Raw genomic sequence first — 13649 nt, forward strand, 5'->3', positions numbered from 1 at the left:
TTTTGTCCATTGTCAACGCACTGTTGGTCGTCGGGAGTTTGTCTGGTGCAGACTCAGGGACGAGCGAACGCTCTCTCCTCCCGCGGGAAGAAACGGAGCCGAGCCGAGCCGAGCCGAGCCGGTCGATCGAAGCGTGCGTCGGCCGAGTCAGACGCGGAACGAACGCCGATCGAATTATCGGGGAAACTCGATACAAGAGAGTCGGAGAGGAGAGAGAGAGAGAGAGAGAGAGAGAGAGAGGGAGGGAGGGAGAGGGATAGAGCACCGCGGGGATTCCCCTGGGTTGGTTTCTCCGGCTGCCACCGGATATCCCCCTGATTTCTGACGACTAACGCGAGTCTGATGTTTGCGAGGGGAGTCTACACGCGGCGCGTACACGGCCCGGCAACCCTTATCCCGACCACCCCCGTATCGTTAGCCATAGACAAAGGGTGTGTCGCCGAAATACGTGCCCCCGGGCGCCGCTAATTCCGCCGATAATAGATTTCCAGCCCCGGCTTGCGTCGCGAGATTTTCTTCTTTCTCGATTCCGCTGGCCTAACAAGGGATCTTCTTTTATTCCCTTTTATTCGACCGAGGGGCTTGTCGAGGCTTCTGTTATCTTTCCCGGTGAATGATTCTTCCGCGATCTTGCCCTCGGATGTGGCCAACTTTCCAGCTTCGAGGTAGAAACTTTTCCGAGAGAAAATGCTGATAGTCGGATCTGAAACTGTTTCATTATGAGCCCGAGAACTTCGTCTTTGGAATGCGTGTATTTTAATATTGCAGAAAGAATCGGTTCTTGGTTCGGACACTTATCCCGTCCGAAGGGGACGCATCTACGTAGACATTTCGAGTTTCGCGTCTTACGATGAGTTATTGTTTCAATTGCGGACTTTATGGGAGCAGCGCGTCTCCATCGGCACGGATTGATTAATAAGGGATTTGACTTACGACCGGTAACGCAACACAATCATCGGGATCCCAATAAGTCACCTGTACATGGTGCGCGTCCGAAACGCGTTGCCCGCGCACCTGACCGCGTCTCCCTTGCACCTGGCCCGGACGATGATTAACGACGCCGACCGGCAATTATCAAGATCGAACATGATCGTTATCGATCGGTAAGTGAGACCGAAGGACATCGGAAAGGGAAAGGGGAATCCGGGTGAAACAGCGCGCTATAGCTCCTCCTCCCCCGTCTGTATCCAATTTATGGTCTACATCGATTACGATACCCTCGACGGTGGTGGCCGACACGGATGATTATCTTAATGATTATGTAGACAACGCGCGTCCCGACGAGCGACGCCTGAATTAACGAGACGTCGAGGGAGGGAGGGAGGGAAAAAAAGGGTTCGCGATAATAAATTGGAATCCAGACGAGTCTAGCGCTGGCTGGACCGTTCTGAATGCTCGTGAGCTTGGGGAGAGTGTCGGAAGGAATATTTGCTGACGAGAATGGGGATCATGGTTTCTGGATACCGTGAGCCAGAGTTTAATCCCCCAACGCTTGCGACCGTGTGTGACGAGTTTGGTAGCCAAAAAAAAAAATAGTGGAAAAGGGAAAAGCTTTCTTCAGCAAGAGAAGTTACGTTTGTTTAACGTTTTGCCGTTCAGGATTCGACGTTTCGTACGCAACAGGCAAATAGTTATCGGACACCGGGGCTGGTACAGTTGCTGAAGACGGTCTGGAAACCGGACCAGACGAGAAAAATAAACCGAAATAAATATGTATGAACGGAACGAGAGAAATAAACGGGACTACGGAGTTATCGATTGCCATCAAATCGAGATTCACCGGGCAGGTACACGTTCCAAGTACCCCCTGGCTTCATCGACCGTCTCCTATTCGCCGCAACCCCTCACCGGCCATATTTCCTCGATCATAGTGTCTCGGAGTAATCTCGAGTGGATATTAAAACACGAAATCACCGTCATACACCGAGCACCGAGGTGCGGATCGTAATTCAAGTAGGAGAGGCTCGTTAACTAGGCGCAGCGTAATCGCGCGATTCCAGTTTTCGATTTTTCGAGTGGAGCAATTACGGTTCCGCGGACGATGAACCCGGCCGGGGGTAGACTCGTGCAAATAATTGACGAGACATTCGCAGGGCCGGCCCTCCTCCCTCCACCCACCCCTAGTTACCGAATCTCTTCCCGTGGACCGTGGACCGTGGACGTGTATTATTGACCGACTGCGTACATATTTCTCGGACGGTACGTGATCCACGAATATTTTACGAGCTTTCGTCCGTTAAACAGCGGCGTTCCGGCTCGGTCAGTGTCTCGGCAACCGGGCAAATCCGGTTTTAATGCTACCGGGCACCGGTATCGAGGCTGCAGACGGCGAAGAACAAAAGAAAAAATGATTCGTTCCTCGAGCGGACAGCCGGGATGTTCCCGGGGCCGCATTAGATTCGCGTTAGACCGGACGAAATCGTTAAAGGGGATCCGGAGAGGCGGTTGCTCGATTCTTCCAGACGCCATAAAAAGAGTGTTTACTGGCGGAGGATCGGTTTCAACGCTTCCCCGTGAGAACAGATGGGATCCTACGATGGTTATCGGATCTCGATTCGCAAGCTAGCCGATAAACTATCCACCGATAATAATGAGATGCGACCGTTCGGTGCAGGGGAGAGCCGCCCGACACCGGACACCAGTATTTTATTAACCTCTTAATCGCCATTAGAAATTTAAAGCCACAAACAGATTAAAGAGGCTCAGAAGCCTTAATCTATTAAAATTTCTGTTTGAACAATTTTTATTTTGCGTGATGATTCGCTGCCCGTGACGTGTACGTATATCCGAGCGGAAACGGAACACGTTTGATCTCGAAAAGTCGATCAATCTAGCCTCCGGATTAATGCGCAGACATTAATTATTTTCGCGTTCGGAAGGAGCTCGATCGGCGCTCTGGCAAAAATGAAAGTGACTCAGCGGATAGTAAACACTGTTGATCCAATTAATCAAGCAACCGACACAACTTTTTCGATAGATAAATGCTCGGTGTCACGGCTGATAGCCGCGCGCGAGAGTAACCGTCCGCCGTTTAATCCCGGCGCGTAATGAGCGAAGGAGACGCGAGCAATTCAGACAATCAATTATCCACGATGACTTATGCGGCTCGATTAGCGTCCGAGCCGTGGAAATTGGTCCGCGGCGCGTCAATTATACGGTGCAGTCGGACGCGCGGACGAAAGACAACACGCAAAGATCACACACAACAGGAAACAAAGACACGCCGAGAAAATAGAAACAGGAAGAGGCCGGTCGTCCCGGGAGGAACGAGAAGAATGGGCGATATTTCAACGGGGGCGAACTTTTTAGCAAGATTACCAACCGATGATAATTCAACCGCGGGGCTGCGGGGCCTGGGGACGGAATTTCATTTCAATTCCGGGCTCCCACCCTCGCGCGACTCGTGTTCCAGGGGCTGTAAGTGACAGTGGCGTGGGACCGAAAATCTGGCCGGGACATCGAAAATCACGTAGGTTTCCGGAAAAGTCGGCTGGAACTGTGTTAACATTGTAAAAAAATTATTCCGCAGCTCGGAAGACTGGTAACTTGTAAAAATCAAATTGATCGGGTGCGTCGCGCCGACGCGGTGGAAGAGAGAAAATTGTACAGAGTTGCTCCGAGCCGATCTATCAAAATGGAAATTCTTCTAAATATCCGAAGTGTCATGCGCCACCGTCTTCGCTCGGTAACAAAATATTCGACGTGTTCATATACAAGGGAGAGAAACAGTTGATAGGAAAGCGAAAAGAAGGCGCGGGTGGGGTACGAATGGTAGACGAGAAAGAGAGAGAGAGAGAGAGAGATGGGACGAACATTTCCGGCGGCGGGGTAGAAACTCAGGGTGGCAGGGTGATGAGAAAAATGGAAATTTCATTCGCGTCAACAGCGAACGATATACAACGGCGAACGAGCTTTTCGGAGCGTAACTCGACGCGCACATGTCGTTATCGTGGCCCGCGAGTTTTTCCGTATCGAGTTGATCCTCCTTTTACATCGTTTTTCACGGCGCGTCTCGCCGGGGCTGGTCCGTTGCATGCTCTCCGGGAATTTTCCCCGGACTTCAATAAAAAATAATTCCACCGTGTCCCCGGAATTTCGCCGCGCCGAGAGAGGAATTACGGGCTCTCTCGCGATCCCGAGGCCGAGAGAGAGAGAGAGAGAGAGAGAGACGAGAAACGTGGCACCGCGAGCTTCGAATTCTATGCGAGCGACGTGTGCTCGCGCCAGCCGGTTTCGCTGAAACCAGACCGAATTGGACCCTTTGATTTCGCGGAACTTTTCTTCGGCGAACTGGTTCGAATATGAATGACTTCGCGGGCGCAATGTTTCAACGTTCCCTGATCTATTTCCGTGAGACACCGGGTCTATGGGAGTTCGTGGTGGTTTTTAGTGGCAGAGTTCGGGTAAATTCAACTTTTCGATGGCGTTTATTCGTTCTGCCCTCGGTGGAGCAGAATTCTCGGGACAACGCAAAGAATTTTGGACGGGTCGACGAGGAGGAAGGAAAATTCGGTAACGAGACGGCGGCTGCCGGAGACAAAAAGTGCTCGTTACCGGGCCACAGATATCAGAAGCGCGCTCGCTTGCAGCTTGCGAGGATGGCTCTCTAACCGGCAAGAAACGACAGGCAGCTGGCAGGCGAAAGCGATTACGCATAATATTATAGCGTTGATCCCAGACACATGCCGCGAATTGGCTCGTTTGTACGCGGTAAATGCTAATCTCTCGCTCCATCTTGCTTCTAAGAGTAACAAATATTTCGGCCACAAAAATTTTGTCGAGAATCCCTTCGCACTATGATGTCGAGTCCGACTCCGGTAACGAATACCGGAAAAAACACCGCTCTCCTCAATTTTCTTTCTTATTCCCGCTCAGCCTTTCTCTTTGTTTCTTTTTCTTCGTCTCGCTTTCTTTCCGGAGATCCGGATGAAGATTGATGCGGCGAGCTTTCCTCCGTGAAAATTCCCACCGAGAAACTATTCGAATTAAGAAAGGTTTCGGGAGGACGCGATCCGCAGGGGAACTTTCGTCATTAGAGGCCGTCCATTAATTTGTACCGCAATAGTTCCCGCAGAAACGCGACCGTACAGCGGCCAGATAATTCAGACCGTTGATCAGCGCATTTCAGAGATACACGGAGGTCGTTTTCGGCTGCGTTATCGACTTAAAAAATAATAATAAAAGGTGCATCAAGGGAACGTGTATATCTTCGGAACAGTTGCGACCTCCGCAAACTATTTATCAGGAAATTATTGTAATAACCAGGTTTCGGGAGAGGTTCGACGGAACGCCGACGCAACTGGTTCCGTCCGAGTCGTCCAATATTTTCAAACAAATGGCGAACCGGAAATGGGAGTCGGCGGAACGATTTAATAACAATCTCGAGACAGCCAGGCGCGAAAATAAAATCAAGAAGGCGGCATAAATCGCAGGAACGAGCGTCCGCCTCGCAATAACGTCGAAAGTTAGGCGCGCATTTAATCCAACGAGGCGGCCGTTATACGGTGTCCCATATACCATCGTGGATATTGTAGGCGAAGTCTCCCATAGATCACTGGGAAGCCCTTACGATATGGAAATTATTCCGCGTGCTCGCTGCCACGAGGCGTCCGGGAAGATTTCCATCATAAATTACGTGGAACTCGTGATTTAGCCACGGTCACGCGAAAGGGGTGCTAGCTAACGATGCTCGTTCGACGGTGTCCACCCCGTTCGAGAGACTGCGATCTACTGGACGTGACGCTCGGATCTCGAGTGTGATGCCTCGATCCTTAAAAGTACCGCAAAACCTTTCACGCCCGTGCACTACGGAGCGCGAATACAGGGCGATTCAGCTAAGTGTGCGACCTAAATTGGTAATGTAATAATTAGTTTTGTATTTTGCTTTTTTATCGAAATATAAAAGCCACCTCGACTTTCCAGATACTCGTTCGACGTTTTACAGTAACACGACGAACGCTATCAGAAGAGAATCAGAAGCGGAGACGATCGAATCGATCGACTCGAGTGGTCCTGCTCTTGACCTCGAGAGGACAAAGGGAAAGAACAAGTACTCACCGATCGTAGGAATTCGGGGTCGTGCAGAGCTCGCTCAGCATGCAGTCCAAATCGGTCGCCAGGGAATTAAGCAGCTGAAAGAGAAACAGAAAGGGAGTTAGGTGTGTTACCGAACCAGGGAAAAATGGAAAAGTTTGGAAATAAACGGTCCAGGTAAGAAACAGCTTGCGAACGATCGCAAAGAGCTCGCTGGTAAACGGTTCGCGAACAATTCTGGCCACTGTGGACCCGACATAAGATGTTGCTGTTCCGGCGAACGCCGCGCCGGTTCAACAATCCGCTTCTCAGTTTCCAGACAGGAGCATCTTCCCGGGACTAATGGAACACGTTAAACTGTAACATCGTATCATTCGCCGCGGGTCGAAATTACGCAACGCGAACGCAGCTATTAACCGTCGAACAGCATGAATTAAATTCAATTTTCCGGCGGAACTCCGTCCCATTAGCAAAACACTGTCATAACGGACCGAGTGGCATTACTATCGCGGCGCATCGGCTACCTGCAATCACGTTAATCTCTAATTGAACGTGTTGCAGGGAAACCGCGTAGTAAAATATTGTCGAACAACGCGGCGAGAAGCTCGGTTGTTACCTCGCGGGCCAACGTAATCCGTTGATACATAGGAGGTACTCTGCTGTTCGAAGGCGAACAATTTCCGGTTGTCGGCGTCGCGACGCGTTGCATAACCGTTTCGCGACTCCAGAATTCGCAGAAACTTCAAACCTCGTTGCCAGCCGTGCACAATCTTCGTCGATAGCCCGGGAGAAGTTCTTGCAGGTTTGTTTGCAGACGCGAAAGAATCATCGGCGAAGTTTACGCACGACTTTATTCCGAAAGGGCAAACTGAAAGTCAGGCAGAGAAGACTGAAGCAATTTTCAAGTTTCCGTGACTCTGCGCTGCTTGTCGTGGGCATTTAATGGCCCTCTACCGGCTCACTGGAGATTTCGGTGAACTGGTCTCCTTTATAAGTTGTGGACTCTCGTGTAACAATGGTAAGGAATTTACCATTATTCTGTTAATGGCAATTTAGAATTGGTCGAAGCTCCATTGGATTTTCACGAGGGAGATCGCAGGATTACACCGGGAAATTTCGAGTCGGGTCTCGGCTCTCTCCGTCAGTTTACCGAAACCATCGATTTCCATCGGCCTTGCTAGCAAAGGTTCGACACCCGGAATATCTAACCGTCCTATGGGGTTCCATGCTTCGTTGCCCGCGTGACTCACGCCGAATATACATGAGGTTCCGTGTACGAGCCAAATATCCTCGAATTACGCACATCTCTTGACCGTGGTTACAAGTTTCGGGTGTATCCGGTGAGCGGAATCGATCTGGGATTTTTACAAACGAATTAACCATTCAACAGGAGAACCAAGGAAGATTCTAAAAGGGACGAATTCAATTTGCAGAAGAATTAATTTGAAAAAAGCCGAGTTCGATCAACGAAAGGATTAATTTGGAACGCAAAACCTGTATCTGAGGGTCCGAAGCATAATGAGGGTATTTTAGTGTCAGATAACGAGGCGGGCAGAAACTATCGAGTCATTATCGTGGTCCAGAGAGCATTAATTTTCTCTCTGTACCGTGAAACGGAACGAGAGGGAGGGAGGGAGAGAGAGAGAGAGAGAGATAGAAAAAAAGAAGACAATTCGGTAGCGAGCCTACGGTTATTGCGTCACCCTTTTCACGGAGCCCCTATTCACGGCTTTAATTACGCGCGGTCATTGTGCAATCCCGTATTAATGCCGACAGAACGGCTCGAGTGGAATTACATAAATAATGAACGGAAGCAAGTTCGCTTTCATGAGAGTACCGTGCGGCTGACGGACTTCGGAGAAGTTGGTGAAACGGCAGGAGAACCCGGGGTCGGTAAATAATTTCGTTTAAACCGAGTCGGCGCGGAAGGGTGAAGCACACAGGCAACTGACGCGAACCAGAAGATTGTTAGTTCTCGATCGGGACCACTTGTGACGCGGAGGAATGATCGAGAGAGTCTTAAGACTCCGGAAACTGTACTTGTGGGGTGGCGCAAGAGTTTTGTCGACGATTGCCTCTTCACGTCGCCGCGACCGTCGGACAATGAAAATTCATTCTGCACGATAAAAGAATTTAGCAGAAGCACTTTACGAATGAAATTGTTTAACGCGCGAGTACTCACTGCGGGGGAGAAAAAATTCACAGGGAACTTCGTTTCGCCGAATGACTCGGAGAGAGTGGCCGATGCGTATTAAGCGAGGCAATAACGCGTTTAGAGCGCAGCGTGACGCACATTTTCGAGCGCAATTTAAATACCACGGCGACCCCGGGCGGCGCGGCCCGGCGGCCTTAAAGGGTCATCGTGAGAGTGTAATTGCGATTCACCCTGCCTCTGCCACCCCCGTGCGGCACACACCACCCTCCACGGACCGCAATCTGTCGATACGAGTATCGAGCCGCGTTGTGACACGGGTACGTCACCCCATCCGCGAATCTCAGGACTGTTTCTGAAATTTTCATATCCGCCCCTGCCAGACGTGTCTCCGCTGACAAGTTACAGAGGACCGTGTCATTGTATTCGGCGAGACGCACGAGATACGTTTTTCGCGGCTCCTGTCCGATGCTATCACTCTCCGCCGCGTTTCGTTCAGGGTGGAGATTTTGTTTGCGGATGAGCTTCGTGCTTTTTGGATCGCAAGAGTTAATCTCACCGCGGACCAACTCGATTACGAAACTTGTCCCGAGCTTAAGGCACTATGTTTAATTAAGGAAACGTAATCAAGATCTGAGTCACGTTGGAACCACCGAGAATCTCCTGGAAGACCCTTGGAAACTGCAGGAAGCTGTTTCTCGAACGTTCCGCGGGAAAGTATCAGGTTCTGAAATTACATAGAAACGTTTTGACAAATGATTTTTTAATTGTCAATTATTTTAGCTAGCCACGCCGAATGTCACGTAACGAGACGCTCATGGCTTTGTAGCTAATGCCAAGCTTGACAGGGGAATATGTTTCACCGTGTGAAATAGCCTCCGATTTGATTTCGTTTATTCCGAAAACGTGACTGGAGAGAAACGCACGGCAAATGATTCACCGGATAACTTGACAGAGCTATTGCATAATCCCGTATTAATGTCACGGGCGTTATGTGATAAGACGTAAGCTCGACGAGCTTACAGATTCACCGACTCGCACAGAAAAGCACGGAGAGTTCCTCGAGACCTGTTCTCCTCCACGCGAAGGGAGGTTACTTTATTATAAAAATCCCCTCTCGGCCGGGGATCATCACCGTCGAAAGTAATACTCGGTTCGAGCGGAGTAGATTTTTTGTTTTTCAGAAACCAGTGCCACGATCACCGTGCGATTGTTAACTACTCCGAACAGGATTAAAGAGGCGACTCCTCCTCGTCTAATTACGAGCATTCTCAGCCTTGTTGATTCCCCAAATAAAAGAGAATTATTTTTTGATGCTCTTAATCCGGGAGTCACCCTTCACTTTGACATTTATCCCCTGGCTTCGATAACAAATTGCTCGGGGAGGAAAATACGTACCGGGTGATCTCGAAATCGGTCGCATCGGTAGAACGAATAGATAATAAGTTATTTAACGTTGAACCTACCACGAAAGGTAAGGAAAAGAAAGTTTTAGGACCTATTTGGTTACAAATATTTATACAATGGCTTAGATAAACTATTTCGTGGAATATTCATAGTTGTGATGTACCAGTCAACACACAAAAGTACTCGAAGGTATATGTGGAATACCTTACACATATTATTAATAGTCTTGCCAGAATCAAAGTCATACTTTGCCGAGGTAGCAACGTCGGAACCCGATTAATCAAGGTCCCGCTGTAATTACGAACTGGTTTTCAAAACGGCGTTCGTAAAAGCTGTAATTTTGAGGGCAAAACTCACAACCGGGTATATACAATCTTCCCCGGATAATTACAGTAGTCGAAGTGTTGAATACTGAACAGAAAAAATGACGGACGTCGAGCGGTCTAGATTTCCGATAAATCATCTCCTCGATTTCGTAGCCGTGTTGCGCGAAACTTTATCGGACGTCTTCTCCGGGTTCAATATTGACTTTGCGAAACTGCCTCCGGATGGAAACCTTCTAATTTTCCGGGCTCCGATTCCGTGATGCAATGCAAATACAGCAGGCATTCGGTGTACAAGGAGGAAACGCCGGTGTATCCAGGGACCGGGATGCTGCTCCCGCGCAAACCTCATTTCTTCCCCGATGCTCCAGAAACCTTTCCGCTTCTTCCGGAGAGGCACGGTTCCTTCCCTCGCAAAGGAATATGAAATTTGGTAATATATTTTTCATCTCGCCAGCCCCGGGACGAATGTGGACCTCGCCGGAGCTGCGCTTCGAGGATTAAGTTACGCTCCGGGCTTTCTTCCGAGAAATGTTTAAAACTTCGCGAGACCCGGAACGGCGATCCTTCTCGGATCTTCAACGGCGACGTACGAGAAACATTTTTCTCCGTCGACGTATCGACGATATCGCGATTGGGTGGTCCGTATTTTTCTAAAATTTTAATCAACCAATCGCGGAAAGTCGGGGGCTGTCCGCGGAAAATGTCAGCCGCCCGCGGTCCGAATCTTCGTGCCGCCGCGACTCCCGTCGACGGCGGATTTAATTAAACAAAGGACGGAATTGAATTAAACGCGGCGACAACGGTGCAACGTGTTGCTCGCCGGCAACGACAGCGACCGGTGCTGATTGGATCTAATCCGTTTAATTCGGGGAATGAGTTTCGCCGGGCTGTGTTTTAATTCGAGCGTCGCGCGTCGTGTCGCGTCGCGTTTGCTCTTCTTCATGCGCGAGGCAGGGGGTGCGAACCGCCCCTCTTTTCTCCGTGGCTTAACGATCGCGGGGAAAGAGATCCTCGGGAGGGAGCGAGAGAGAGAGAGAGAGAGTGCCTACAATACGGTTATTAGGAATTCCGCGCGATGCACGCCGCGAAACGCCTTTTGTGTAACGCTCTCGTTGCAAGTTGCAAGCTAATGGAACGGCGAAGAATGGGAGTTTGTTGAAAGCGAGCGGGAGGAGATGGATTGGCAACGGAGGTGGCGGCTGTGGGAAGACTCAAAGTATCGCGGGATGCAGTCCTTTCAACCCTCCCGGTAGTCCCACTGTCTGCCGATTGGTTTCCCGAGACACATTCACCGTTTTTCCCTATTCCTTACCCGTTGGTTGGCTCGCCATTACCGAGATGGCCTGAATCCACCTGTGCGTACAATTCTTCGTTTCAATCCTTCGAAGAGACCCGTGTACGCCGGGGGAATCTTTTAATAACGCTCCCGTGTTTCCGTGGTATTCGTAGAACGTTTCTGTTTTTTTTTTTTTCGATCAATTGATTCCAAGCGCTTCCATCTGCTAATACGAGTAGATCTCGTTTCTTCCATTTCATCTGGTTTCCCACTACTTGTTACGTTAACGCTGCAAGGGTTCGTCGACCCCCGCCCAAAAGATAGTTTCGCAATCACGCACCGCTCGCAGAAGTAATGGACGAATACATTTCGGCAGGACGCTTGCCAGTCGTCGAGTGTCCCATTTGGAAGGACAGTATCTCGTCTTCGGAAAAATGTTAATAAATTCCCGCGACGTCGTCAAGGCCGAGCGAGGCACGGGAAAACTGTGCACCGAGATAAAAGGAGGTTCGCGTAGAAAGGGGAATGCATAAATAAGCGCCGCCGCCACCCTGCCGTGGTACAAGCGCATTGTCATTCAGAGGGGTTGGGCATGGACGGAGCTATCTTAAATGAAGATCACGGGCCTTAGAATGCCAGGAGAAGCGGACCCGACGCGTGAATCGCGATCTTGGTCAGGGACGCGGCACCCGAAAATCATTTTCTACATCTTTCATAGGGTCTGAAGGGTGCGTCGTGAATGAAAGAGCCCCGGGAACTCGGCCATGGTCGTCGCCTAGCTATCCTCCGCCTCCAAAATGGCTGGTTGACACGGATATTCCGCCTTTTTGTGCTCGCGCGAAACATTTCAGACCTACGAAATGAGAGGCAAAGTATAAAAAGTGGTCCAATAACTTTTCCCACCTTCCTTCCGTTATCTATAATAATATGAAAACATGATACGCGGAAAACTTGCATGGTACGGAGGGATAAAAATTATTTACTTTGATGTAATAATTTCAAGTGCTGGAAAATGAACTGCACGGCCCGTTCATACGTTTGCTGGAACCAGTGTCTTCCGAGCAGGGGCAGGCAAAGGAGAACAGAGTCATTCCGATCGCAGCTCGAGATAGCCGACAATGTGTGTCTTGCGTCCGGCCCCGATGGCCTGTTAGCTTGCGTAACGTGGCCATACACACGAATCACCCCATATTTTACTACGGCATACGTTGCCTGCCACGGAGAACACACGGAACAAAGAAGATCCCCGGTCCCAAAGGTACCTCGAACCAGGATTTTGCGTAGGGGACGCGAGCAACTGACGCGTACCGCTAGAGGACATAGTCAATTAATCTTCGATCCATCAGGGGAGGATCAACGCTCTGTTCAACCTTGGTACATTGCGCCCTGCCGAATCGGGGCAAGTTCTGGACCAAGTCACAGCTCAGACAAGCCAATTATTATTCCCGAACGGCACTAAGCCCGGATCGAGACCCCGGTCTCCGGAATCAACGAAGCATTTCCGGAGAGATCCCTCGGTAATGTGTCAACGAGAATTCGCGTGGGTTCGCTTTCGGGAGATTGCGATTTCAAATTTCAACTTTCAAGAGATAAAGTTTTTGTAATATTCGAGTCGCAGAAGACAACCAGCGTTTTTACCGACGCCGGGGATATATGAAAGCGCATTTGTATGCGGCACGCGTGCAACCACCGTTCAACTCGGTTGTTTTCGTTGGCGGACGCGCGACGTTTACGGCGGGGACAGTCGGAGGCGGCTAGAGAGCTCGGAGAAGGGGTGCGACAACGATTAGGCGCCGCAAACGACAATTAAACGGGCCCCGGTGGCTGCAGTTCGTTACCGTAATGGACGACGTACGCACATAATGCGCCCGGACAAATGAACCTCGAGGACGTGGTGCTCGGCCAACGACAATGCGTCTCGCGTAAAAGTCGAATGTCCACTACCGTTGTAAAAATTCGTTCATTAGGGGCAAGAATCTGTGAATTATACGTTTCATTGGTTACGAACAGAGAAACAAAACGCTGACTGCACTCGGGGAGAACAGCGTTCCATTGTTTCGACTTTCGGGATAAAGAATAGGGGTTGATGACATCCTTTCGGCTCGCGGAAAAACGAAAAAGTCCGTTCAAACACTCGGACCTAGAGCGGAAAGGATCCGTAGCGAAGCCCGAGGGCCACTCGACAAAGACAATAAAACCCCGAAACAAAACGCATCTCTGCACGCTGCTCGCGACGAACGTCAGTTGGTCCTTCCCAGCGTCGACTATAATCTCCCCCCGTTTCACCTGCGGAAGCCGAAACTATCGGCCTACATAATTCGCGGCGACAGCTGCGCGCGCGTACGGGGTCTCCGTTACTCATTTCCCATACTCACTATTTATTTATCAGCCTCCGCGTGCGCCGAGGAACCCGGGACTGATAAGGGAGGAGACGTCCTTGCACGCGTGTCTTCGT

The 13649-nt window shown here is 50.1% G+C and overlaps 2 protein-coding genes across 3 annotated transcripts in view; one reads left to right on the top strand and one right to left on the bottom strand.

Annotated features, from left to right (window-relative positions):
- Positions 1-13649, bottom strand: part of Spri (Src homology 2 domain-containing protein sprint) — a 99924-nt gene that overhangs the window by 81577 nt on the left and 4698 nt on the right. Inside the window, exons 1-2 of one of the 2 annotated variants that reach the window (XM_076803230.1) lie at positions 13570-13611; positions 6058-6131 (exon numbers count right to left, since the gene is read on the bottom strand). In XM_076803230.1, the coding sequence (XP_076659345.1) occupies positions 6058-6098 (41 nt within the window). In that variant the 5' untranslated portion in view covers positions 6099-6131; positions 13570-13611. Of the gene's footprint in view, positions 1-6057; positions 6132-13569; positions 13612-13649 lie in introns of those variants that run through there. The other variant, XM_076803224.1, reaches the window with a different exon arrangement.
- LOC143362796 (general odorant-binding protein 83a-like) overlaps positions 1-13649 on the top strand; it is a 59473-nt gene that overhangs the window by 23280 nt on the left and 22544 nt on the right. The window lies entirely within an intron of this gene.

Source organism: Halictus rubicundus, chromosome 18 (genome assembly GCF_050948215.1).
Source record: "Halictus rubicundus isolate RS-2024b chromosome 18, iyHalRubi1_principal, whole genome shotgun sequence".
Classification (NCBI taxonomy): Eukaryota; Metazoa; Arthropoda; class Insecta; order Hymenoptera; family Halictidae; genus Halictus; species Halictus rubicundus.